The 26,699-nt window shown below is 31.2% G+C and overlaps 2 protein-coding genes and 2 pseudogenes across 2 annotated transcripts; 1 reads left to right on the plus strand and 3 right to left on the minus strand.

The window, feature by feature from the left end:
* The first annotated feature begins 2,105 nt into the window (after nt 1-2,105).
* On the plus strand, nt 2,106-5,045 carry LOC143618077 (protein transport protein SEC13 homolog A pseudogene; annotated as a pseudogene).
* Nucleotides 5,046-6,959: 1,914 nt separating this feature from the next.
* LOC143618076 (large ribosomal subunit protein eL36y-like) lies at nt 6,960-7,676 on the minus strand. The gene is made up of 3 exons (XM_077090409.1): nt 7,502-7,676; nt 7,220-7,419; nt 6,960-7,138 (listed from the first exon to the last, which is right to left on the minus strand). Exons 1-3 carry the CDS (start codon nt 7,601-7,603, stop codon nt 7,108-7,110), a joined length of 333 nt encoding a protein of 110 aa, XP_076946524.1. The 5' UTR covers nt 7,604-7,676; the 3' UTR covers nt 6,960-7,107.
* An 8,225-nt stretch (nt 7,677-15,901) lies between these two features.
* On the minus strand, nt 15,902-18,232 carry LOC143618078 (uncharacterized). Its single transcript, XM_077090410.1, has 3 exons — nt 18,073-18,232; nt 16,838-17,527; nt 15,902-16,674 (listed from the first exon to the last, which is right to left on the minus strand). The coding sequence occupies exons 1-3, from the start codon at nt 18,230-18,232 to the stop codon at nt 15,902-15,904; spliced, it is 1,623 nt and encodes a 540-aa protein (XP_076946525.1).
* Nucleotides 18,233-20,702: 2,470 nt separating this feature from the next.
* Nucleotides 20,703-26,482, minus strand: LOC143618079 (replication protein A 70 kDa DNA-binding subunit B-like; annotated as a pseudogene).
* Nucleotides 26,483-26,699: the final 217 nt, after the last annotated feature.

The following is a 26,699-nucleotide window of genomic DNA, read 5'->3' on the forward strand; positions in this document are numbered from 1 at the left end:
CATTCATTTACTTATGTTTTTAGTAGCAGATTGGTTATTTTTCTGAATTAGGCTTTCTCAGTTGATTCGTAGTCAGATATATGACTTCAACGACCTAGTTGTATCTAAAATCGAAACCATTAGTTTGGAATAACAACAATTGTGATATGAAGGAACAAGCTGTTTATATCTTTATATTCACAAAGTGCACTTGTCGGACTGGTAAAAACATGTTTTGGGATTCAATAGTTGTTTATGTCCATACATTCACAAAGTGCCCTAATTGGTCATTGCTCGAAAATGTTAACTGAATTTAATTGGTGTCAATCAAGTGTCGAATACGTTACTAACACATGAATAATGAGTGTGGACTGTCCGACACTATATAACACAAATTCTTTCTACCAATGTTGCTAACTAATTAAATAAATTTGCACCCTTGAAATATTGTTATCAGTAAGTTTATAGGGTTAAGAAAAACGGTAAGAATTTATGTCGCATACGTTATTAACACATGAATATTGTTATCAGTAAGTTTATTGGTAGAAACTATATAACACATAAATTCTTTCGACTTTTCTAAGAGCTAAATTTGCAAGAAAATTGTCAAAGAGTAAAACCAGTAGAGTAAACAGAAGGTGCTTGTAGCCTATGTAGCACGAGGGACGACAGTTTAGAAGGAGTACCCGTTCCGGGGACGCTTTGGGGACGGAAACGCCATGGTTTGGTTAATGGGGACGGATCAAAAACGTTTCCGGGTTGGTGGGAACAAATCCTGGACGTTTCGGGGACGTTTCTATTTATGTTCAGGGTTCCCTTTAAAGTTCCAAAAACAACCATACGACACACGTCCATACGTATTCGGTTTTTCATGTGTCAACTTATCATCGATCAACGGTCTTCACTGTTCACTTCTCAATTCATCAATCACCATCGATATTCATCATTTGTATTAATTAATCATCATCGATTATGGCTTCTAACAGGGATGAACATTTTGTCCAAATACTCGTACCTGGACTCGTACCGTACGCGTACCCATACCTGTACCGATTTAGCCTATTCGGTACGGGTATCAGTACTCATTTTTTTGTTGAATTACAATACATGTACAATCGGGTTTGGGTACAGGTGCAGTACGGGTACGTTTGGTATTTCGTACCTGTATGGAATATGTATGGGTTTAATTGGGATTCTTCATATTTAATATATAAAATACTATTACTTTCAACCCATAAAAACACTAGCTGCAGGATTCCTAACACACTAGCTGTAGGAACAAAAAACGCTAGCAGCATGAACAAGAAAACACTAGTTAGTTGACAACTCCCGAAAAAGTATAAACGATATGACTTATGATACCGGATCCAAGCAGAATGGGAATATACACCTATGGATGACCGAAGAACCGAAAAAGATGCTGGTATAATACGAGGTCTCCCTCTCCAGCGGGATTAGAGAGAAGACCTCAGTTGCAAACGGGGAGGCTTTCTCTATTTCACGAAGATGTCATTTTCAAGATAGGATTTAAATTCTCCAACCATATTATTATTGAAAAAGTATCATAGGCTTTTTCAGTATTAAATAATATAACATCCAAGAGTCGAACAAACAAATATATCATTTAAAGTCTACGACCGGATTAAGGTTCTTCAATACTATCGGATCATTAAATTGGCAACCAATTTGGTACTTGTACTAATTTGGTACTCGTCACGTACCGGTACTCGGACTAATTGAGGTTGTTTGTTACTTGTACTGGTACCGGTTTCAAGTTTGTCGGAGATTTGGAAATAAAAAAACAAAACGATATAAAAATGGGTACCGTACAGAAATACCTGTAACAATACATGTATTCGTACCCGCATCATACCGAAAAAATCAGTACAGGTATTGGTACGCGTTTTAATTGATTTTCGGTACGGGTACAACCGGGTACAGGTACGGATACGGATACGGGCACTGTACCAAGCTCATCCCAAGCTTCTCAAGAAACACAATGTTCATGATTTACAGTAGAATAACCTCCATTGTGGGACTATGTGACTAAAATCGAAAAGCAAGTGCAGTAGGAGGAACTTGGAAATTTAAGTGCAACCTATGCAGTGAAACCAAACCAAACAAGGATTATATTCAAGGGTTAGAGCACATTTGCTTGGTATACATCCACAATAATCTCCGACTTTTGTCAATAAATCTGAATGATGATGTAAAGATGTGAGATGTGGGTGGAGATGCTTTTGATTCAATGGAAGATGTTGGGTTTTGGAGGTTGCCGATCTCTCGCTAGATGAACCGGAATTTGAAAATGCTTTGATATTGATAATTAATTATCTATAGTTGATGTAGTGTTTTTGGAGTTTACACTTTACATCAATATATATTTATTTTGGACTTTGTTTAATATATTTTTTTTTCGTACCCGTTTCTTGGATTTTTGAGTTTTGTTGTTCCCCATACATGTATCACTTTCGTGCTACATAGCTTGTAGCATGAGGTATGTTGAGGTGACAAACATTTTTAATAACAAAATAGTTAGAATATCTAACACAATTGTAAATGTATCAGATAAGTACTTTTGTTTCTTCAATTTATAGTAGGGGTGTGCATAAAGTCGAATTAACCGACCCATATCAAGTTAACTGAACCTAATCAAAATCCGATGAGTCAGTTTTGACTTTTTTATTAAACCAAAATTAGAGGGTCGTTTTTGGTTGTTAGTATTTTTCATAATTGTGATAATGGAATCGACTCATGAGTTTTTTTTTTATTAAATTGATATCATTTAAACTTATGGTCAGTGAAGATGGTATTCAAGTATCACTCATGAGTCTCTGTTACGTCATTTTCTTTGTTTTCATTTTTACATGTTAACATCAGATGAATGATAATTGTGGACCCTCACTAAGTATCTATCTTTAGGATGATCGAAGCTTGCAACCGAAATATAACTTGATTTTGGAGTGGCTGAGAATGGACAATAAGGGTTTCATCCAAACTTTTAATGTTGTTCGTATAAAGCATTGTTTATCTTTTCATATTATTATACTCTTGTAACCGAAATAGCAATGCTTTATAAATACAGCAATAAAAGTTTGATAAAATCCTTATTGGCCATTTCAAGCGCTATAATATCAAGCACTCTTTCTATCACAAGCTTCGATCACCCTTAAGATAGATACTTAATGTTTGAGTTGACAGCTCTCAGTCGTACAAGATTTTAACATGTAATAGTGAAAACAAAGAAAATTACGTAACAAAGAGATGATTTTTGAATACCATATTTACTGACATTAAGTTTATATGATTTTTTTATCAAAAAAAGACTCATGGGACAGTTCGGTTATGGCAGCTATGGAAATTAGAATAATCAAAACGACCCATTAATTTCGATTTTTTAAAAAAATGTGAAAACCGACCCATCAGTTTCTAGTTCGGTTTATTTGGTTGTGCACACCCCTATAATAATATGCATGTATGACTATTGCTTTTATTAAAAAAACATGATTTTAAAGCAGTAGTTTACTAGGTTAAGAAGTTAAGATCAACATTCTCTAAATGATGATTTTATTAAACACTGTTGTTTGCATTTCATGACCAATTCTAGTTCACAGTTAACCGAATCAACATGTAAACCGATTAACTATAACTGATCGTTTATCATTCTTCGATTAACCGATAGTTCGGATATGGTCACAGTTTTGGGCCAAAACCGACTCATGCACGCCCCTATAGTACTAGGTGAGTAAAAATGCATATTATTTTAGGCTAACATAAGATGGCAGCAAGTACATTATAAATTTATGATTTCTTTAAGGCAACTGGGCTGAACCTGTGAAATTTCTGTGTTTCTAGGCAGGAACTAAGAACATAATATCATTGTAAATTACATCAAGATTAGTAATTTAGAACCAATGTTTGGATTGATTGAGTGAACAGTTAGATTTTCCACGTGTACATACTTTGTGTCTTACATTTCCATTGGCATATTGAAAAAAAAGAATTAATTCAGTTTCTGCTACAATAAATATTTTTCTGGGACTGCAGGAATTCAGTTATCTAATAACATAAAGAAGCAAAAATGCCTGCACAAAAGATTGAAACCGGTCACACCGACACCGTCCATGACGTATGCATGGATTATTATGGAAAACGAGTAGCGTCTGCATCCTATGACGCCACCATCAAAATAATCGGTGTAAGCAACAACTCTACTTCCCAGCATTTGACTGGTCACAACGGTCCAGTCTGGCAGGTCGCGTGGGCCCACCCCAAATTCGGGTCATTTTTAGCATCGTGTTCTTACGATGCAACTGTTATAGTTTGGAAAGAAACTAACCCAAACCCAGTTTCAGACGTTCACTGATCATAAATCTTCGGTCAACTCTATTGCGTGGGCCCCACACGAGCTTGGTCTTTGTTTGGCATGTGGCTCTTCCGATGGGAACATTTCGGTTCATACCTACAGGTCGGATGGTGGGTGGGACACCACACGGTTACGTGGGCCCCATCAATGGCTCCCGGGGCTTTGGTTGGATCGGGTGCGTTTGAACCCGTTCAAAAGCTGGCTTCTGGTGGGTGCGATAATACTGTAAAAGTATGGAAGTTATCTAACGGGATATGGAAAATGGACTGTTTTCCTGCCTTGCAAATGCACTGTGATTGGGTTCGTGCGGTTGCGTGGGCCCCGAATCTGGGTCTTCCAAAGTCAACAATTGCAAGTGGTTCTGAGGATGGCACGGTTGTGATATGGACCGTGGGTAAAGAAGGTGATAACTGGAACGGTAAGGTTTTGTGTGATTTTAAGGTCCCGGTTTGGAGGGTATCTTGGTCATTAACCGGGAATCTGTTGGCGGTTGCTGCTGGGGGTAATAATGTCACTTTGTGGAAAGAAGCTGTTGATGGAGAATGGCAACAGGTTAGCACTGTTGATTAGCTTTTGTTCATGCTTGTGTTCGTGTTTTTTCCATACTTTTATGGAACCGTTTAGATTGAATTTTGATTCGAACCATTTTGAACTCGGTTTTAGCTTGGATGTTACTACCTAGAGAATATAATTAATACTTTTTATCGTTCTTGTATTTTATCGTTTTCTTGTATTTTTGTGTTTTCTTAAGGTTTGTTTGGTTCTTGCTCCATTGTTTGTGAAATATGAGGTGATGTGGTCTCTAGTGATATGGTTAAGGTTAACAAACGTTTAGGTAGATTGATAGATGGATGATATCGAACTCGGCTCATTTAATTTAAGAGAGCACTATCCGATTCTTTGTTTGAAATTTGAGCTCAACTCGTCAACAATTTTACAAGCTCTGACTCAGCTCGTTTATGTATAATAATAATTGTACGAGTGCCTAGTCAGTAATTTGTATACTAGACGAGAGGTATCAAGTACGAAAATATCTACACAAATCCCAAATATGTGCAATTGAACTCTTCTATGATCTCAATAAGATTCAAAATGTATTGTACAAACATCATCTAGTTATATTTCTCGACGTTTGTCTCAAAAACATATTAGACGCCGATACCTCCCTTAGAGTAGCTCGCATCCCTGCTTCAGACAAGACTTGGAGCATCAGAAACAGGGCTAATGTTTATTATCTTTATCTTGGCAACACCAAAATGTCATCAGAAACATGGATCGCCTACCTTAAATCCGACATCATAATGATGCCAATGGTGATCAAAATGTTAATCTACTTAAAAGTGGGTACACTATTTAACTGAACAACTACGGTTGTGAACATATGAACTTCATATTTAGTTTCTTATTATGTAAGTGAAGCTCGTCCCTTGTTTATGTTAATGAGACATTATATTTGAACAATGGTCTTGCGCGCATATTCGTCATATTACATATATGTAGACTTGTCATCTGTTACATATAACAAGTATGTTTATTGCAAACAACATGTGACATATATGTAATTTATGTATGTTTCTAACTACCATGGTTGCTTTGTAAGAAAAAGAAAAGTCATACCATATACTTTTAAACTTCACAAAACTTACTTTCTATAAAGCATGAAGAGATGCATCACTCACTAGTCACTGAAATCCAAATAAAAAGAGAAAAAGCAAATTAGTGATGAGTTTAGGTAATAGTGTGTTTGAGCTTAGTATAAATGTAAAAAACAAGCCATAAAATTGTACAATAACGTATATAAATAGTGTAAGGTTTGATTGGTACCGAAATTTGGATGAAGGAACTTCGGTCTGATTGGGAATGTTGTCGATAGCTTGTGGTTGTCCAACATCAACAAGGAGTCACAATGTGGCTGGAGATGTATTAAGGTGATCGATGCATGCAGAGAAAGAATAGGATAGAAGAGTATAAACTAATTAGACAGAAAGAAATGAGGAGAAAATCATGGAATGAAACAGTTAGAATGAAGTTTTCATAGTTTTTACAAAAGTATAGAGTTTTCATTTGAACTTTCCCCTGAAGTCATAATTAGATTTAGTAAATAAAGTTGAATACATCCATGTCTGTAGGCTAAAGCCCCGGTATAAAAAAATGGTAATAAAAATTCGATAGCCGAAACGTCGATTACAGATTTGGTTCTAACCTAAACCAAATCAAGATAGAGCATAAAGTGGAAAGAAATCTCTACCTTGACTAACACATTGCCCAAACACACTGTGCAACCCAGTAAGGGTAACTGTGGAATATCAGGCCAGGGCAAGGATGATGCAAATTGTCAACACAAAACGTAACAAACATACTTTACCTGCCAAAACATTATATATGCTTAATAAATTTTTATGCTGCAGGTTTAAGCATGTTTATTACGCTTTATGCTCACTACGCATTTCGTTAACAACTCTTTTAGCTGCAGCAGCTCTTGTTACCAATTCAAATGGAAACAAGCACATGGTTGTTGGGTTTATAAAATGCACACCATATTTCGGTACTAGGGTTCAGTTCTCAACCAGTTACCAAACACGCATTGATTTAGGTTTTTATGTAACACACAACATGATGGGGCATAAATCTTCATCAAACAAACTTGACCCGAACGAGTCAAAATCCAAAAACAGTAAAACAAGGTTCAACAAAAGGCCAAAATCCCTAAAACTTGTCAAACAAAAAACCCAATAGATCTTTAACTTGTAAACAACAAAAGCCTACTTTTTCTTCTCAGCACCTCCACCAGACCTGCAAGACAAAAAAACAAACACACACAAATAGGCATCACAAACGTACGAAATATGTATATAAAAATAATAAAAGAATTACCTCATCTTGCGAAGAACGCTAGACATCTCCTCTCTCTTCTTCTTTGCCCTCTTGTGAGTGCCCAACTTCCGCTTGGCAACTTTAAGAGCACGTTTGTCTTTGCCGACCTTAAGAAGCTCAGTGATTCTCTTCTCATATGGAGCAAATCCAGCTACCTCTCTGATAAGGTTCCTCACAAAGTGTACTCTCTTACTTGTTTTCTGTAGTAAACGAAATAACAATAATACAGTTGAGTATCAAATTTCTATGAGTCTGATAATATATACATGAATAATGACTTACCCCTTTCCTGTCACATGGGCATGGCGCCAACTCCTTCTTGGTCACAACATGTCCTTTGTTTAGACCCACAAAGAGTCCCGTGTTCGGCTGTTTTGGAGCCATTTCATACTGAAAAGAGAACGCACTTCAGTATAAATCAACATATATTTTACAAGAAAAAACATTAAACATCCAATTTATATAGTACAATGTTGTCTAAAAGCAAAGAAGTATAAACACATGTTCAAACACATTGCCTTTTGTTAGTCTGTTGTTGCACTTGGCCTAGAGTTTTCATTTATATAAAATTAGAATACATATAAAGACACATACACATTACTGTGTGCATTATTTTGCGCACGAATACTTGATGGACCACTATGATTATGTTTGTACTACCAAACTTCCATGACCAATGCATAAGCTCACTTACTTATATTAAACAATAAAGCCAACAGTAATAACAAAACTGTGTTATTCAGCATGCGCTAAACAGCTTTCTAACACTTAATTAGACAAAAAAGAATAACTTTTTTTTAAACCTAGATCAAATTGATTTTGAGCAAAAAGATACATAAACTCAGCAATAGCAATATCTAGCTTTGCGAATAATATGATTTAGGATTTAATATGGCCTAGAAACATAAAAACCCTAAATTTACAATAAAAAGCTCAGCAAAATGAATCTGATAACACAATTACGCCATATGCTGCAGTACATGAAGTATGAAACGATAAGTAAACGTTTATCAGCTAAAGAAACGGATACAATAATAACTTGACATTGAATCAGGCATCAATTGAATAATAAGCGAGAATGAATGATAGAACAAACCCTAGAATAGAATGTCTTCTTCTTCCAGGCGGTAGCGATGATTGACGGCTGCAACCCTAAACCAAGTGTGTTTATATAGTAGCTTTTGTGTTGTTGGACTCTTAATAATACTTGGCCCGTTCTCTATATTATGAATATGGATCACCAGAAACTAAACTGTAGAGGTAGAGGCGCACAAAATACCCATTTCTACCCGTATCTGACCCATGGGTACGGTCTGTTATGGGATTTCTTCACGGAGCTGGAACCGAAACTGGAAATATCCGAACAAAACCCGACCTAAAACACGGAAAACCCGGTTAAATGCCCGGCTATACAAGAACCGGTTATTACCTGACCCGGAGTTGATTGTTGTTGACTATACCTGGTTCCTAAAAATACCCTATTTGTGCATCTCTCACTGGCCGAAAGTTTGAACAATATTATGTCTATAAATTTATTTTCTTTAACCGAGGCCCGAGGGAGGTAGAATGTTAGATCAACTTATTCATTCTTGTGTTGTTACGAGGGTATTGCTACCATCGTAATAATGATTAGTTTGTGAGGGGTTCAAAATATTTGTTTGGTGATTTTTTAGAGATGTGATTACTGTTTATTGAGATTAGTGAAACGAACAAGGGGATCACTACCTTGAATTAGTGAACTGTTTATAACATACGATCGCTACATAGAGTGAATCTTACTACTCTAATAAATAACTACTTCTACATGCTACTTGTCACACTTTCATCTATTCTCATATTTTTTAACCCATTTTCTTAAATATGGATACTACATGAGTCATTACCCACTCACTTTATTTTGTTATTTAAATCTCTTATCTTTTATCCAATTAAACCCTAAATCCCAAATATCTCCCAACTCCATCACGTATGCCTTTTCATCGGCCCTCTCCATGGCCTCCACCACCACCCCAGGTGCCGGCAACGAAATAGACCCTCTCCACAGTCGCCACCACCACCACTACTATGGCCCCTCTCCACTATATCTACTATATATATACATATACGACGCAACGGTGGACCTCAAAACCCCTAAATCTCTTTCTCTCATCTTCACCGGGTAATAATATTATTATTATTAACTCTTTTGATTGAATTTTGATATTAGATTGATTGAAGGTTTAGGTTTAATATGTTCAATTTGAGATTTGTGTATTAATTAGCTGTTTATAGATCATGTATATTTGATATTATTATTATTATTATTATTATGTAAACGTTTACCGGTCAAATTAAAAGACACTATTATTATTATTATAATTATTAATAATATTATTTAATTATTTACAGGTCAATGTTTAAAATTATTATTATTATTATTATTATTATTATTATTATTATTATTATTATTATTATTATTATTATATATCTTGATTTGATTATTATCGGCACTTTAATCCATCTAAATATACTATGTAAACCTACGTCTCACTTTAAAGGTAACTTTATAATGATGGCTGCTCACAAGATTATTATAATTATTATTATTATTAATGATCGTTGATAATTTGTTATATGTTAGTTTAGAATGGATGTAGGTGATGATCTCTATGCAAATATGGAGTGAGATGTTAGTATTGAACTGCTGAATTTACTATTGAATTGAAGAATTTGGTTGTATGATGTTACTATTTATTTGAAGAATTTGGTTGTATGATGTTTTGCATTGTTATTGAAAGTGAGTTTATGTAGAAGTTTTTCAGGAATTGAAATTGATTGGACGCTGAATTATGAATTTTATTGATACAGGTTGTTGAAGATGGAAAGAAGAATTGATCCTGTTGCACCACTTGATTATGTTGAGCTCCAGATTTTTCCAAGCATAATAGGTTTTCCTTTTCTTAACTTATTTGACTGAGACTCCACTTGACAAATATATCTGTTCACTTGGTTTTCAACCTCTAAAATTCAATTTAGAATATAATTCTTCATTGAATATAAAGTTATGCACTTTGACATTTAGAAGTCAACCTCAGTGTTTATCAAATTCAGATTTTTTACAAGATTACAACTTTTCATCCCAATTTTTCCTGTTAGTTGTAATAATCACTAAACTATATATTAGAATTAACTATTATGACACAATACAAATTTGCATTGTATATAAAGTTTTGAACCTTGATATTTGATTAATTAATTGATTTTGTTGTTGGCTTATGCAGTGGTTTGGTGATGCTGAAAGCTTATAAAGGCACTCTTCTCATTTGCAAGCAAATTGGCACAGGTAATCGTGTATGTTGACTTATGCAGTGGTTTAATGTTGAAAACATTATGAACCTTAATATTTTTAAAAGGAATTCAGATGATATGATTTGTATGCTTCTAGATTTTTTTCAACTACTATTATTCACAATTCAGTTAAATCTTTGTTGAGTATTTAAACATGCTGACAGTTTACTAGGTGCACATGGTGGTGGATCCGAACATGAAGCTACGAGACGAATGAGAAATGAGTTTATGGCAGCATGGGATGGATTGAGGCCAGAAAATAGTCAAATGATTCTCATTCTTGGTGTAACAAACCGACCTTTTGATCTTGATGATGCAGTGATCCAACGGTATCCACGGAGGTAAGATAATTTTAAAGACTGATTTGTATTTTATAATGGGTAAATTGCATGTAAAAGAAATATACTTCCGGTTAAGTTCTACTTAGTGAACATGCTTTCAAAACCAACATTTTAAGATCTTGCGTTATAAGTTCATAATCATACAAGGGTCTTATTTGCTGTGGTTGACACTTTATTTGATAGTTATGAACTTATGATGTATGGTCTGCAAGCTGCAACTAAGTAACAAAAGCTTCAAATTAATTTATTTGATTTTGATTCTCTTTGCAGTATTCCTTTTTAACATGCTAATTCACTTCGCAATAATTTTTAAAATTTGATTCAATTTTATGAATCACTAGGTATGGTTCATATGCAATTACAAGATTAGTGATGCTATTGTCCCATTCCTCTTGTGAAGTCAACTATGTCAATTTAAAGCTAATGGTTGTTATAGTCTAGAAAATTTGATTAATGAATATAATACATGAGTTTAGATTAATATTTATCTTCATCCTCTTTATGATAATATAATGTAAAATGTACTTTTAGTAATAAGAAGAGTACAAGTTAATATATTGTATTTTTTAAATGAACTTCATGCATTTTATTTTATTATAATATGTAATCAGTTATGTAGGTATAACCTAAAGAAAGGGGAGCAATGAATGACACAGTTACAACCCAAAGGAAGGGGGCAATGGTCAAAATGGTTTGTATGGAATTCAAATATAGTTTAGAAAAGTCAAATTAAAATTGAGTCGTTTTTCTTATGATGTTTATCTTGTGATGATATTCTAAAGATCTGCTTTTATAGAAAATTGTTCTTATTGTTGGTATTAGAGACAACTTGTAAGTACGCGAGTAACTTCATTTCCTATAATTTTAATGTAAAATGTGAGTCAATTAATGATATATGCTAACTTTGTTATGTATTCTACTTCACTTAATTATATGTTATATTTTAATTAGCTACCCGTGTATTACACGCGCCTCAAACTAGTTAGTTAATATTCACTTAACTTCTTTAAACTAATTTTGTTTATCTCTACCATTCAAACTCTTTACTTACATGCATAGTTAAAATCTTGTGTTCTAAAAAGAGTTCACCAACAAGGTTAGCAGTCAAAAACTTTTTTAAAGAAAACCTATTAACACTCCCACCCTTCTTCTAGTTGCGTATAGATTGGATTTATATAAGTTTGCCCAATTTTGTATTCACTTAAATGTTTTAATAAACCTAATTACCCAGTTTCTTATATAATCAATCATAAAAATACTACTAAGTTTTCTCCAATTGGTTTATAAACCTAAATTGTAAACCATCTATATCTACCATGGTAGACCGGAGACACCCTTAACCGTCAACTATCGCAACTATACAACACATGTGAGACTAGACTTAACGCTGGTGACTTGCTCCACGGATGCTTGCAACTGGGAAGACAACACCAATCGATCATCCAATTCGAAAACGTCCTTGTCATTCTCTAGATTATATACCGATTTTTTCCTTGACGACCTTCACACTTTGTTACTTCAATGCAATGTTGTAAAGGTAGATTTATAAGGCCGAGTACTCACTACAAGGTATGTTATCGAGAGGAGTTTTTTTTAACTTTGCCTAGTTACTAGGAATCGATCAAATATGGTCAGTCTCAGCTAGAATCACATTTAGTCGTGGATTTGAGTCGATTTTGACCTAAAAATAAAACATAATTCACATTTTTATATTATTAAAGAACAAATATCATTTTTTAATTAATGATTAGCAATTCTTAGAATATTTATTATTTAAAAATATATTTCTCTTATTTATATTGATTTTCACAGATTTTGTTATTAATGTTAGTAAACTAGTGATATTCTACATATATATATATCATCCAAAATTATTTTTTTTTATATTTATCATGTCCGAGTACTCCTAGTACGCTTAGGGTCCGCCTAACGACTTTTGCAACATTGCTTCGATGATGTTGTAATTAGATGTGAATCTAGATTCTTAATTGAAACATGACTCGTTTATTAAAACTTCAAACTTGATTAAAAGTTAAAAGTTTTATTATTATGCATATACTTTTAAACTATATTTATAACTAGCTTATATGCCCGTGTGCTACACGGGTTGAGAATTTTTTTTTTCTTAAATAAATTAATAACAGTATATAATAAGATGAGTAAAATTTATAAAAATCAATTTCACATATAACCCTAAAATTCAATTAAAAATATATTTTGTTAACAAATATAGTGATAGTTTTCATTTCCTAATTTCTAAAGACATTTATATAGAAAGCGAGATGTTTGTATCGAATAATCCATTTTGGCGTTTGAATTAGGTGACTAAAAAGTTTCATACATATTATCATTTACAAAATTGCATGATAATAGATACGCTTAACTTTTGTATAAATATTAAACTTAAAATTTGAAGGGGTTAAAGTATACATAATAACTTTATTTATGTTATTTATATGATTATTTTTAAATTTCCTATCAAATTTAGAGATATATATTTTTTTTATAAGATTGTGAGAAAAAAAATAAGAATGTATATCAAAAAATTAAAAAGACTTGAATTTTTTTTAACAAAAACGTCATATTATTTTTGGAATTACTAATTATAAGGATGATTAAAATTGTTAAAAAAAAGAAAAGAATATGATATTCCACTTTATTATGAAAAATAAATGAATAAAAATCAACGATATAATACTCCTTCCAATAAAACCTTATTTAACCTAAACTCTTTATCTTAACAACTTTTCATCTTCCATCTTCACTCTTACATCTTCCACATAGAAATTATTTACGGCCGATTTCAAAGAATCATTTATCGTCTTGTTAAGATCTTCAAAATTTGGTGAGTTACTTTTCACATACTAAGTATTCTGTTGATTAAGGTTAAAGTAAGTGAAACTGTGAAAGTTTTGAAAAAAGACGGTGATGATTAAAATAATCTTTGAAGTTTAATGTTTGAATATATGTTTTCTTTATGTTTATGTAGATTGCAAAACAAAATTTATTGAAAAATTATGTATACGTATTTTGATAAATAAAATTAAGGCTTTTGAAAAGAAATATAATCAGAATGAAATAATGTTTGTATTATTTTGATATTGTGTTAGTGTTTATATATTGATATGTTTGAATGATAACATAAACTGTAATACAAAATTGACTGTTACAATTATTCACAGGTGAGATGGGTCCAAAGTTTATTAAGATTATAAAAAAGCCTAATGTAACTTCTATGGTAAGCCTTGTAGTTTTTAAATAGTATCAGTACATAATAAGTATATTAATGTAAAAGGGTTTTGAATTTGTATTTATTTCAGAAGCTACCGTTAAGCTACGATGAATTATTTTCAAAATTCAATTATCCACTTGGTTCTACTACTATTAGAACAAAAAGTGGATCCAGATGGACAGTTTCAATAAAATATGTGAAGAATGCTTATAGGATAACTAAAGGATGGGAAAACCTTGCTTCAGATTTGAAGTTAGCTTATGACGATTTGTTGGTGTTTAAGCATGATGGAAATTCATGTTTCACAATTCAGCATTTCAATGAAACTCGTGTTACTGCTGATGGCAATTCATTCTACCAAGCGCTGTTCCATCTTGACATTGATTATACGGTATGTATTCTAATTGTGAGTTTAAAGTAATAGTTAGGGTACGGAAAATTTAAATTAGTTTTTCATGTTTTTGAATATAAAGGTGGTGCCAACTTTGTTTGTTCACCGATTTGAAGACCTTGAAAATATCTCTATCAGATATTTTACCATACGTGCTGATGACATGAATGATTGTATAGTCAAAATCCTTAACATTGGACTAAAGTTTTATTTTAGGAGGGGTTGGCTGAAAGTAGCTGAAGCTTTAAAACTTAAAAGGGGAGACTATCTGGTATTTGATTATGATGGTAAAGATGTTTTCAAGTTGGCAGTTTTCAAGGCAGATGGTATGGAATATAGGTTGAAACCATTTAAATATCCGAATAATGTTAGAGAAATTATAGATGTTGATCTTGAATCAATTGAAGATGAATCTGATGATAATATTGATAAGAATAATGCTGATGTTGAAGTAAGTTCGGTGGGAATGAATCATGAATCTAAACATAATGTTGATGTGGAAGAGCAACATTTTGTTGATGTTGATGTTGATGTTGGTAACCATGGTGATGAAGAAAATGTTGGTGGGATTAATGAGGTTCATGTTGAGGTTGATGATGGTACAAATGGTGATGAAGAAAATGATGATGCGGTTAATGTGGTTGATGATCATGATCTATAATTCCATAAAACAATTGTTGATCGTTTGGTAATTCTCTAACAATTGGTGATAGTTTTAATTTTTAACTCTAAATATATGATTCATAAAATATAATCTTTTCATTTTTTTGCAGCGTTTACCAAATCGGTTTGCAAGAAAATCGAAGTTGAATACAACAAGGAAGGTGATTATCAGAAACAACGATGGTGTGGAGTTTCAAAGTGAACTTCGTGTGGAAACTCCACACAACAAACCGAGATACCGAGTCCACGACTTCAAAGGTATGTTAACCACTTTTGACTTGAATGTTGGTGACAAATGTTTGTTTGCTTATAACAAAAGGGAAGGGAAGATAATCATAAGTAATGTGGTGAACAATTAAGACAATTTGTTTTTTTATGTTTTATGTTTGGTAATCCTGACTTTGACTTTTTAAGTATGGTGGATGAAAGTTTTTGAAACAAAATATTTGAAGTAATGTTTGAAGTTTGGATATGTCTAGCTTTATGTAAGACTTTATGTAATTTAGGATGTTTGTAAGTTAGTATTATTATGATGGACTACTTTTTATTATATGGCCTAAAGTAAAGGCTTTTTATTATATTGCATGAATTCAATCATTATGATTGTGGATTATATGTAAAAATTATGAGATGCAAAATAGTTTACTATAATTGTTTAAATACATGAATATTGATAAACTTTTGAAAAGTAGTTACAAACTTCGAAATACTTATTTATATAAAACATTTTATGTTTCATTTGAAGTATTACCATCACTATCTAGAATTAGAACTTTAAGCCCGTCTCGTCTTGTAACTCTTGATAATGCGACATACAATTGACCATGTGTAAAAACGGGCTTTTTCAAATATAATCCAACTCTTGATAGTGATTGCCCTTGACTTTTGTTTATGGTCATTGCGAAATATAAAGCAAGCGGATATTGTCTTCTTTGTAGCTTAATGTGAAGATTTTTGTCGGTAGGTATCAAAGTAATTCTTGGAATATAATGCCTATCTCCAATATTACTATCTGATATAATCTCCACTTGTATAATACGTTTTCCCAATGATACCACCTTTAACCGTGTACTGTTACACATTCCACTTTTTTGATCAATATTTCTTAGAAGCATAATAGGAACTCCTACCTTTAACACCAACTTGTGGTTTGGCAAACCTGATGCTTTAATTCCATTAAGAATGTCGGGAGAGCATAAACTTTCATCCAAATTCTCATTAATCATGTCGGTAGGACATACACTATCAGAACTTAGATATTCCCATTCTTCTCCAGGAAATATTGACAGCAAACGATCATTAATTTCTTGAACAATATCATTTTTTGGAGCAAGTATTGTTCTTTCATGAAAATAATTTGGTTTTTTGAAATTTTGTAAAACGAATGAATACACAAAGTCTAATAACTCAGAAACTGAATCACATGAATGTCTGATAAGAAGATCTTCTGGTATTTCTATTTGTGCTTCACCATCATTGGTACCACCAACATTACCTTCTCCTATATCCAAAAGCCATTGTGCAAACATTTATGTTTGCTCAATTTCATTTTGAATGGTTTGAGGTACTTAACCTCAGATTTTTTGTCAACTTAAGGACTTTGCAATTTCTCCAAATGTAAGAAGAAGTTAAACATGAGTTTACAATTTGTTGTCTACTTTCACCTGGGACAACCGGTAATATTTGTCTAAAGTCTCCTCCAAAAACAATCACCTTTCCACCAAATGGTAAATTTGAAGCTCCTGATGCGGATGTTAAAATAACTTTTAATGATCTATCCAAAGATTCAAACCCATGCTTGTGTACCATCGGTGCTTCATCCCATATAATTAGTGAGGTTTCTCTTAATAAACATGCAAGATCGCTATCTGGCTTTATGTAACAAAAAGAATCCTCAACCAAATTAATTGGAATGTGAAACCTGGAGTGTGCAGTCCTACCTCCGGATAACAAAAGTGATGCGATTCCACTTGAAGCAACACTTAAAACAATTTTTCCTTGAGATCTTATAGATGCACATAAGGTCTTCCAAAGATAAGTTTTTCCAGTGCCACCATAACCATAAGCAAAAAATACCCCACCTTTATTCTTATCAACCGCTTCAATGATTTCTTCATATACAGAATGCTGCTCGTCAGTAAATGAAGAAAACAGTTGTTCAAACTCTTGAGCTAACATAGCCTTGTCATAAGCTAGTTCTTCACTAAGTAAAAGATTATTTGCAAAAGAGATGGAATCTTTATTAGGAAAAGGCATGGTAGAAAACTTTTTTAGAGTCGAATTATTTCTTAATAGAAACTTTTCTATCTCAAACAATGTAAGGTTTTTGAGTTGTTCTTTATTAAGTTCTAAACCTGTACATTTAAAATAAAATGTGTTATACAAAAAATAAATTAAATATATTCTTTTAAATAGAGATAATAAAACATCAATTTGTATCATTATATGAATTTTAATACCTGGATGCTTTAAAACAATGCGTTGTTTGTATAAAATATCATCACAAGTAAGTCCACGTTGTTTCCTAGACAAATTCAGGTCAAGACATGCTCTCGGACATTAGAAATGTGCAAAATAAACTTCTTAAGTAATAACCAATGCCAGTAAAACTTGCTTCTACAATTGCTTCAACATATTCATTGTCATCATCCAAAAGGCCATATGCATAACATGCATCTCTAAATGTTGGATATTCGACAGAGTTGACTGTTCGAATTTAAGAAAATGTTGTTGGACCTTTTACCTTGTTAAACAAAATTCTTAAATAATAAGCTTCACCAAGAGAAGGAGAAACTGCATGAATTCTGCCAATGGAAAAACCTTTTTTCCTTGGTTTCCAATAACGTTTGTCGGCTTTCCAAACAAACTTTTGTAGGAAATTCAACGTAAGTTAAAGTACGTGCATCTGTATAATTTTGATTGCATTTGAACCACTCTGAAAACATTGAGGAAGTAACAGAAGGTTTATCTAAGATATCATCAAGATCATTAAATGACTCATAAATAACCTGCTGTTGACCAGGTAGATGAAAAGGAAGATGAACAACACATCTTTTCATCTTTCTTCAAAACTTTTCTTTACAAAAAAATGGCAGTTCTAGTTTCATTGAGATTTAGACATTTAGAAGATTGCTTTGTACTCAAAATGAACAACATAAGGGTTATTAGGTATCAACAATCAGAGGTGTGTTGAATTTACACGAAGATGTACTGAGAAAGATGTTTAAGCTCGGGATTTGTCCCGGAGAGGACTTTCTAAATCCATTAAATTTGATGAAAAATCTTCATCAAAGATTCGTTCTTCATCAAGTAGAACCAGAACATCCACCACAAGTGATTCACTGGAGTTTCTTTGAAAATAATAAGAACATCTTACTTCAATACGATAATGAAGAAATAACAAACTTGTCAGAAGATGAAGTTCTAGCGATGCAAGGGGTTGAATTCTTTGAGAAGATGGTTGCCATACAACCTACTTTTGTAGGAACAAATGAATCAACTCTTGTCAGTTTCAAACTTGCTCTTTCAAAGAGGCTTGATGAAGAAGAAGAAATTAGAAACGAACTTGTTGCTGGTGGTTTGATTGATGATCAAGAATCTGAAGGTAGTGATGGTTATGTCTCGGAAGTGGATGAAGACATTACAAGTGATGATGAATGCTTTTATTGAGGTAAATATTTTAAATATCAAATATTCTATAAGAAACTTTTTACTTAACTTTGTAGTTTAGATTTTTTGAATTTCTTGTTTAGTAGTCATTTTATGCATTGATGAAGTTATGATATTTAGGGTGTGTTTGGGATAGCTTATTTAAGTTGAAAAGGACTTTTTGTTAAAGGAGTTATAAACTTATGAATTTTTTAAAAGAAGTTTTTAAAAAAGTGTTTGGATTAGCTTATATGTTTGGAGAAACCAAAATGACTAAAAAGGACACTCTTTTTTAAAAGAAGGGTAATGGGTTTAAGGATTAAAGGGGTGTAATAGGAAAATCAAACACATTAAGTTAATAAGTTACATATTCCTAACTTTTCAAAACCCCTTTATTTTGTCTATTCCATAAGTTAAAATCCATAAGTACTTATTGTTTGCCAAACACCTTATATACCTTATTAACTTTTCAAAAAGTTTATAACTTATAAGTTAATGAAAATAAGGAATCCCAAACACCCCCTTAACATTTAACACGTACTACAATAGGGGAATTGTGTTATATGTTTTGCATATGAAAATTAAATTTTGTAACTAAATAGTTGTAATATATTAGTGTTATAATATCAATATTAAAAAACATATGCATATGAAAATTATATTTTGTAACTAAATAGTTGTAATATATTAGTGTTATTATATCAATATTAAATAACAAATATTAGGAGGAATTTTTGTTTGCTTATTATTACTGTTTTAGGTTGAAAGATATAAAAGGGTTCCATAACTTAGTTATGGTTTTATAGTAAAATAACAGGTGTTTTAGATTGTTTATTAGTATAGTTTTAGGTTCAAATATATAAAACACTTCAATAAGTTAGTTCAGGTTTAATAGTAACGCTTGAAAATACTTATTATTATAGTAGTTTTAGATTTATTGGGAAAATTAGAACAACAATGAAGCATTTAAGTTATAATGTTTTGAGTTGTAGGTTTTATTTTGGGTATAGGTGGTGGCTGGTGGTGAATGCAGGTGGTGGTGTTTAAAAGTTTTTTATATGTAATGGTATGCTTATGGTTAAGTCAAGACAATTTTTCTTTTTTTGGTTAACTGTTTGCCTTATGTTTATAAGGCTCAATATTTTAAATGGATGTTTAGTATGTAAAATAATATTATGTAGGATGATATGTTAAATATTTATAATTATGTGATGTACGATAATATGTTTCATATGTATAATTATTTTCCTTAAGATGATTTGATAGCATATATATATATGATTGTTGATGATTGGTAGAAATAAGGAGAAAAAAATACCTGCTTGGACCTTTCCAAGTAGTGAATTATCCTTTATGTCTTTAATGATAGAATCCAATTTGATTTTGAATAATCTACATAACATATCAGGTCTGTCTTCGGCATTAAGCGTTGTGTCTTCTAAAAATATTTTAACTTCTGGCCATTTTGGGTTACATGTAATTGTAATGAAAAAATCTGGATAACCATACCACTTACAAAGAGACATGGCATCTAAATAGTTTTGCAACATGTAACGTGCACCACCAGTAAAGGAAGAAGGTAGTATAACATGCTGACCAACTGTAGACAGATCGTTGTTGCCTTGATTTTGAACAACACGTAGATTCTCATAAGTCTCACATCTTAATTTCTTTTTCTGATTACGTACGAAAAAGAGTTTCACTTTCGATCATTGTATACGCATCAACTAAAAATTGTTGAAAAGGCCGTCTAGATTGTAGAATCAATGAAAAATGATTCAATCAGTCTTGGATCATGTAACAGAAAAACTCTCTCATAGTGCATAAGCGTGTTTTAGTGGTGTTTGAAGCAGAAACATCACGATGAGGAATGTCAATTCTCTAACAATCATCACCATAAAAAAAAATTATTGGATACTGAAGTGGCACATAAGAAGGATGTAATTCACTAATACGTTGTAGAAAACCGTCTTTGGCCTTGACAATAATATCTCTAGGTTCAAGTGACGTGCCAATGTCTCCAACAACTAAAGCAGCAGCCTCAGAAGTAGTTGGCAAGTTATATGTTCTTCCATCTTTATTTCTTTTTTCAATAAGGCGCAACTTTAGATCAGCATGAGGATTGCTTTGAAAACAGTCACAGGCCATTCTGTAAGTTTTCACCAACTCATTGTTTGCATCTAACATGTTTTTCAACTCTTGAATAATCTCGACATCTAAAGCTTTAGATGTTTCTGTAGACGCCTTGTTGTGTTTACTGTAAACAAATTTATGTAATGCAAAAAATAGTTACCTATTATGAACACTATAAATAATATAAATTATAATTTTGTTAACTAAGTAGAAAACATACCCTAAACATTCTTGTCTGTTTGCAACCTCATTTTCAGTATCATATATATATATATATATATATATATATATATATATATATATAACTGTTAAAATTTTGCCTTTGACCCATCTGTTGGTAGAAGACTTCCAATGGAATGGTAATTTTCACCGCTCAATCTAAATATAAAAGGACCTTTACCTCGGTTGATGAAGGAATCAACTTTTTCACCCATTGATGTAAACGCAAACATTGAATTGTATCGACGAATGTTTTTCACAAAATGTTTGATTTTTGAATCCAAACCACTAAAAAGACGTTTATAATTGGATGGAGGTTCTTTAAAAGTTGGAAGATGAACTTTGCTGTATCCACAACATAAACTAAAGCTTGATTTATTCTTTCTTTGTCTACTTCGTAATGCTTCATCCTTCCACAATTTTGTATTACATCTTTCACATACATGATTTGATCTCCATGATCTAAATAATCTGACAAAAACTATTTATTACATTTATTAATACTTCATTATAAGATACTAAAATTTTGAGATTTTAATATAATATAATAAAATAAAGAAAATTTGTTACCTTTAGATTTACTAGAGAAAATTTGATTCATTAATTCTACATCATCATCTTGATCTTGTTCTATTACATCTGATGTAGATGTATTAGATTTATTTTGTTTTTTTATTTTGATAAAGATGCTTTAACATTCTTAGCGTAAGAAGATTGACCCGTTGCTTTTTTGGAATTAAGATATTGTTTTATGATGAGCCGAGATAATTGTGGACTGCTGTTATCATCATTGCTAATAGACACTATAATATATAGATGACACAATTATAAGTAAGTAGTAACATATAAATAAAAATATGTATCATCGTCTAAAGGACAAGTATAAAAGATAAGTATAGGTGTTAAAATATACCGTTGGAAATATCTGAAAGTGGTTGTGTAATATTATAATCTGAAGAGGCAATAATGTTATGAAGATTTGTAACTGATTGATTAGAAACATAATTTTCCTTTCCATGGTGCATATTTGGTTGTGTTATTGGATGGTTGAAACTGAAATTGATGTCTTCCAAAGATGCTGCAAAATCATGAATGTGTATTGTTTTGATGGATGTATTATAAAGAACAATAAATGTAGATATATTACCTTGAAAATTTTGGCTTAAATTTGGTGAGTACATCTTTTCTTTTATGTTTTGTCTTCTTTCTTTAAAAACTATATGTAAATAATATAAGTTGTAATTACATAAGTAGATATAAATTAAAAAAATATTATATTATTTGTTGTGTTAGATTGTGGGCTTAGTATCTGTGAATCTGTATGACAAAAATAATTATAACTGTTGTTAATAAACTTCTATATATTTATAACATATAATAAATAAATATGTTACGAAAATAACCTTGGAAATTGCATTGTGCATGAAATTGTTGGGTTTTTTTTAACAGCCATTTCGAATTTCCTTTTCTTTCTCATAACCTTTGCTTCAACAGATTTTTGGTTTTGATCTGTAAAAAATGATTTATAATAATTAAAATTAATAGTTGTATGAAAATGAAAATGTAATGTATAACATGGTATTTAAAAAATTAACTGAACAAAACATGATATTGTTATCCTATTATGAAAGACTTTATATAACATTTGAAAATATCACATTATAGTTTTCATTAAGAAATTTAGATTGAATGACAAAAAAGCAGTTAACCCTTTTAAATGAATAAATAAGGCGAAAATTTATAACAAAATGAAGTTTTTGGTAGCATAAAAACATGTAATACTTTTAAATCTAAACATAAAACAAACATAAATTAATTTAAAAACCATAACATAGTGATACATTTTAAAAATATCTTAACCTAAATAGTACACAACAGGAAATACAACAATAAAACCATAAACCTTGGAATGATTTCAAGATTAGATAATAGTTCTTAAATAACAACAATAATTAAAAAGACTTGAAAATAACATAGAGGAACATTAAAAACATAAACATAAACACTTCATTTATCGAGCATGGGGATTAGCAGGGCAGGTTTGCCATCAGAAACAGGTTTGGTGGTAGCATGTCCCCAAGTTCAACAACATCGTAAGTGTTCATCAAATTTTTCTTGAAACATGGATTTTTTGATTTCCTCTTAAAAGTTGCAGTCTCACAAACATCAGGCTTCTCAATTAGTTTGTCATTACTTTTGTTTCCAGCTGGAGTAATGACATTATCATCCATAATTTCAACAACAGCCTATCAATTTATAAATTGTAAGTAAATGTTACATATTCTATTCAAAAATATATAAATGAAAGTTAAATTGATGTAAATTACCATTGATTTGAGAGCTTTACTTGAGTCAATACCACCAAGATTATCAACCTGATATGTATTTACAAATAAAATATCAACTTCACAAATTAAAAAATAAATTTATATAAGGTTGAAATATATATAATACTGTAAATAATTGAAATAATTTTAATTATATAAAGGTCATACATTCAGGTTCACTGTGTCTTGAGACTGACTATTATTTAAACAGTTGGTCAAACATGCAGAATCATCAACCTATAATTTTAAAAAATTACCATCAAAGTTTGTTAGTGAAAAAAGGTATGTTCACAAAATTTAAATGTAAATGTATTACCTCAGCATTGTTTGACTTCTTTAGAAGCTCAAAGATAATATCAGCATCATCAATGACTTTTGAAACACCAAAAACCCATAAGTTGTTATTCTGATTAAACTGGCTAATATCAATCCGAAAAGCAAACGTTTTCCCCACAAGAACCTCCAACTCATCAGGATACAAAACTTTATCTCCACCCTGTTATAAGTAACATTTTACAAACGTATTAACATCAAATAGTTATTTAAATTAAAAAAATAAGGCAGAATATTTACAAAGTCACAATGATATCTTACAGCAGCATGTTTCTCAACTAAAGCTTTAGCAGTAGTGTTGAGAATTTTTGAAGCTTCTCTGTCAAAAACCGTCAAAGACACACTTCCAGTGGAATCCTGAACCACCAGTGGGATTTTCAGCCTGCATAAGTAATGAATCATGTAAGCTACTATGTTTATAAGAAAAATGATGATAATAAAATTGAAATATAATAAAACCTTTCAATAACTTCAATCATAGTATTATTACAAGTCTCTGTTTTACATTTAAAAACATCTTCTTGATCAACCAAAACACCCACAGTAGGTTCATCACTATCACTCATTTTAGTAACCTTCTCGTGACAACTTTTACAAGCAAAATAATACCATGGCAATTCTTCTTGTATCATCCAAACAGTACCAACAATAACCACAGACTTCACCTATATTTATATTAACTCTATTATAACATAAGAAAAATATTAAATAAAAAAACACAAATAAAGTTTACCCCATTCAGAGTTAACTCATCTATGTTGACAAATTCGCTCCTTGCGACATATTCATCATAGAGGGATAAAAACATTCCAGATAACCTAGATGATTGGGTGGAACATGATGAACCAGCAGAGTATCGAAGAAGGCTGATAAAAAATGAAAAAAATAGTGAATAAAATAAAACCTTTGCTGAAAAAAATATATTGTAATATCAATCTTTAATAATGAAAGTATAAAACCTGTTTCGAAATGAAGTAATTTCAGCAATGTAAGAATTCACAAATAGCTTTGAAACATTAAAATAGTTGTTCACATAACCGAAACGTCCAAAGTACTTCAATGTGCCAAACTGGAGTACAACAACAATAACACCATTTTCATTTCTGTTTTGCCAGTGTTCTAAAACAGAATTAGCATATATGAGAATCCCACAAAGACAGGTAAATTGAATTTATCCTTTCAAAACAGAATTAAATAAAAGATTTCAAGAAAAGTGGTTACAAACTAAATTTATAATTATAAAATATTGAGAATGAATACATACTCAAGATCTTGAAGAATGACATTGACTTTCTTTGTGTCTTTACCCTTTGATGTCTTAAATTTCTTCAGATCTTTAACATCAGCAACAAAACCAATAACATCTGAAAAAATAATTTGTAAATTAATACATACAAAGTTAAAGTACATATAAAAATAATAATTGTACAATATAGGATCTCTTTACCTAAAGCTTGATTATCAGGAACAGTTTTTTCAATGATATCCTTAAAATCTGTGAAACATAATCCATATACTGGACCAGAGAAATCAAAACATGGGAACACATCACTGTCAACAAAAATCCCCAGCTTGTTTTGGTTGTTCACATATTTGTACTTTGAGTCATTCAAACCAATTGTATGCCTCACAATGAAATAGCAGTCTACAAAAGTAAAATTAAAGAAATGTAAATAAGATTTAATCAAACAATTATTTTGTGATTTTAATAAAACTTCAAATATAATCTAAAAACAAATAACAAATGAACATATGATACCAATTGTGCAAAGTAAAAGTAATATTAAGTATAAAAATAAGATAATATTACAAATAAGCTGATTCATTAATCATAAATAACAATTATTTATTGATTTTAATCATAACTTAAAATTTTAGTAAATATTAAAATAGGTTATACTCAATACTGTAAAAATGAAAATCTACGAAATACAAATAATTATAATTCAAGTACAATTTGACAAATATTCCTAAAATTGGTTAATTATACATACTAATTTTAAAAATATATGTTCAAATATAATACAAATACAATGAAGACAAATAGAGTGTAAACAACTATTCAAAAAGTTAGTATAAACAATCAAGACAAATATAGTAAATCTTATCAATATTTACTAAAAATTCATAATATAAATTCAAATCTAATATAATAACAAATAAGAAATCAACATATGATATCAATTTTGCAAAGTAAAAGTAATATTGTTGACTATATATATAAGATAATAGTAAAAATAACCTGATTCATTAAGAAGACTTTCAAATTTGGGAAACCATCTTCTAAGAACATTAGCTTGCATTGTGGTTCCCTGTAAGTAAAATGTATAGGTTAAAAAGATATGAAAAATAAAACATAATTTAAAACAAAATGTATAAATTTCATGGATGAAGATATACCTGTTCATCCACAACAATCATTTCAATTGAGTAAAATTGATCTGGATTATTATACAAAGGCTGCTTCCATAAAAGGATTACACGAACTTTGACAGTGTAATCACGACGAGCCAAATCCAAATCCTTCAAATATGTGATGTTTCTGTAACAAAATATGATGCACGTGTCACAAAAAATTTAATAATTATAAGCTGTTATAAATAAATAATGTATTACAACATAAAGTGTTAGAATATACTCGTGCTCCATGACTTCACAAGAAAGATTGAATACAGAAAGTAAGACAAAGTGAATGTGAGCGTGCAAAATTGTGAGCATGTGGGAGAGTACTTATAGAAGAAAACAACAATCTATTTTAGGCTACATGAAAAATAGAAGAAAAATATTCTTTCTTGGTTAAAGAAATTGGTAACTAAATTGAAAAACATTTTTGAAAAATATATATTCTAATAGTGTTTATAGATTG

This window comes from Bidens hawaiensis, unplaced genomic scaffold (genome assembly GCF_021521415.1).
Source record: "Bidens hawaiensis isolate Kalapana, Puna unplaced genomic scaffold, B.hawaiensis_p1.1 tig00062956_1, whole genome shotgun sequence".
Classification (NCBI taxonomy): domain Eukaryota; kingdom Viridiplantae; phylum Streptophyta; class Magnoliopsida; order Asterales; family Asteraceae; genus Bidens; species Bidens hawaiensis.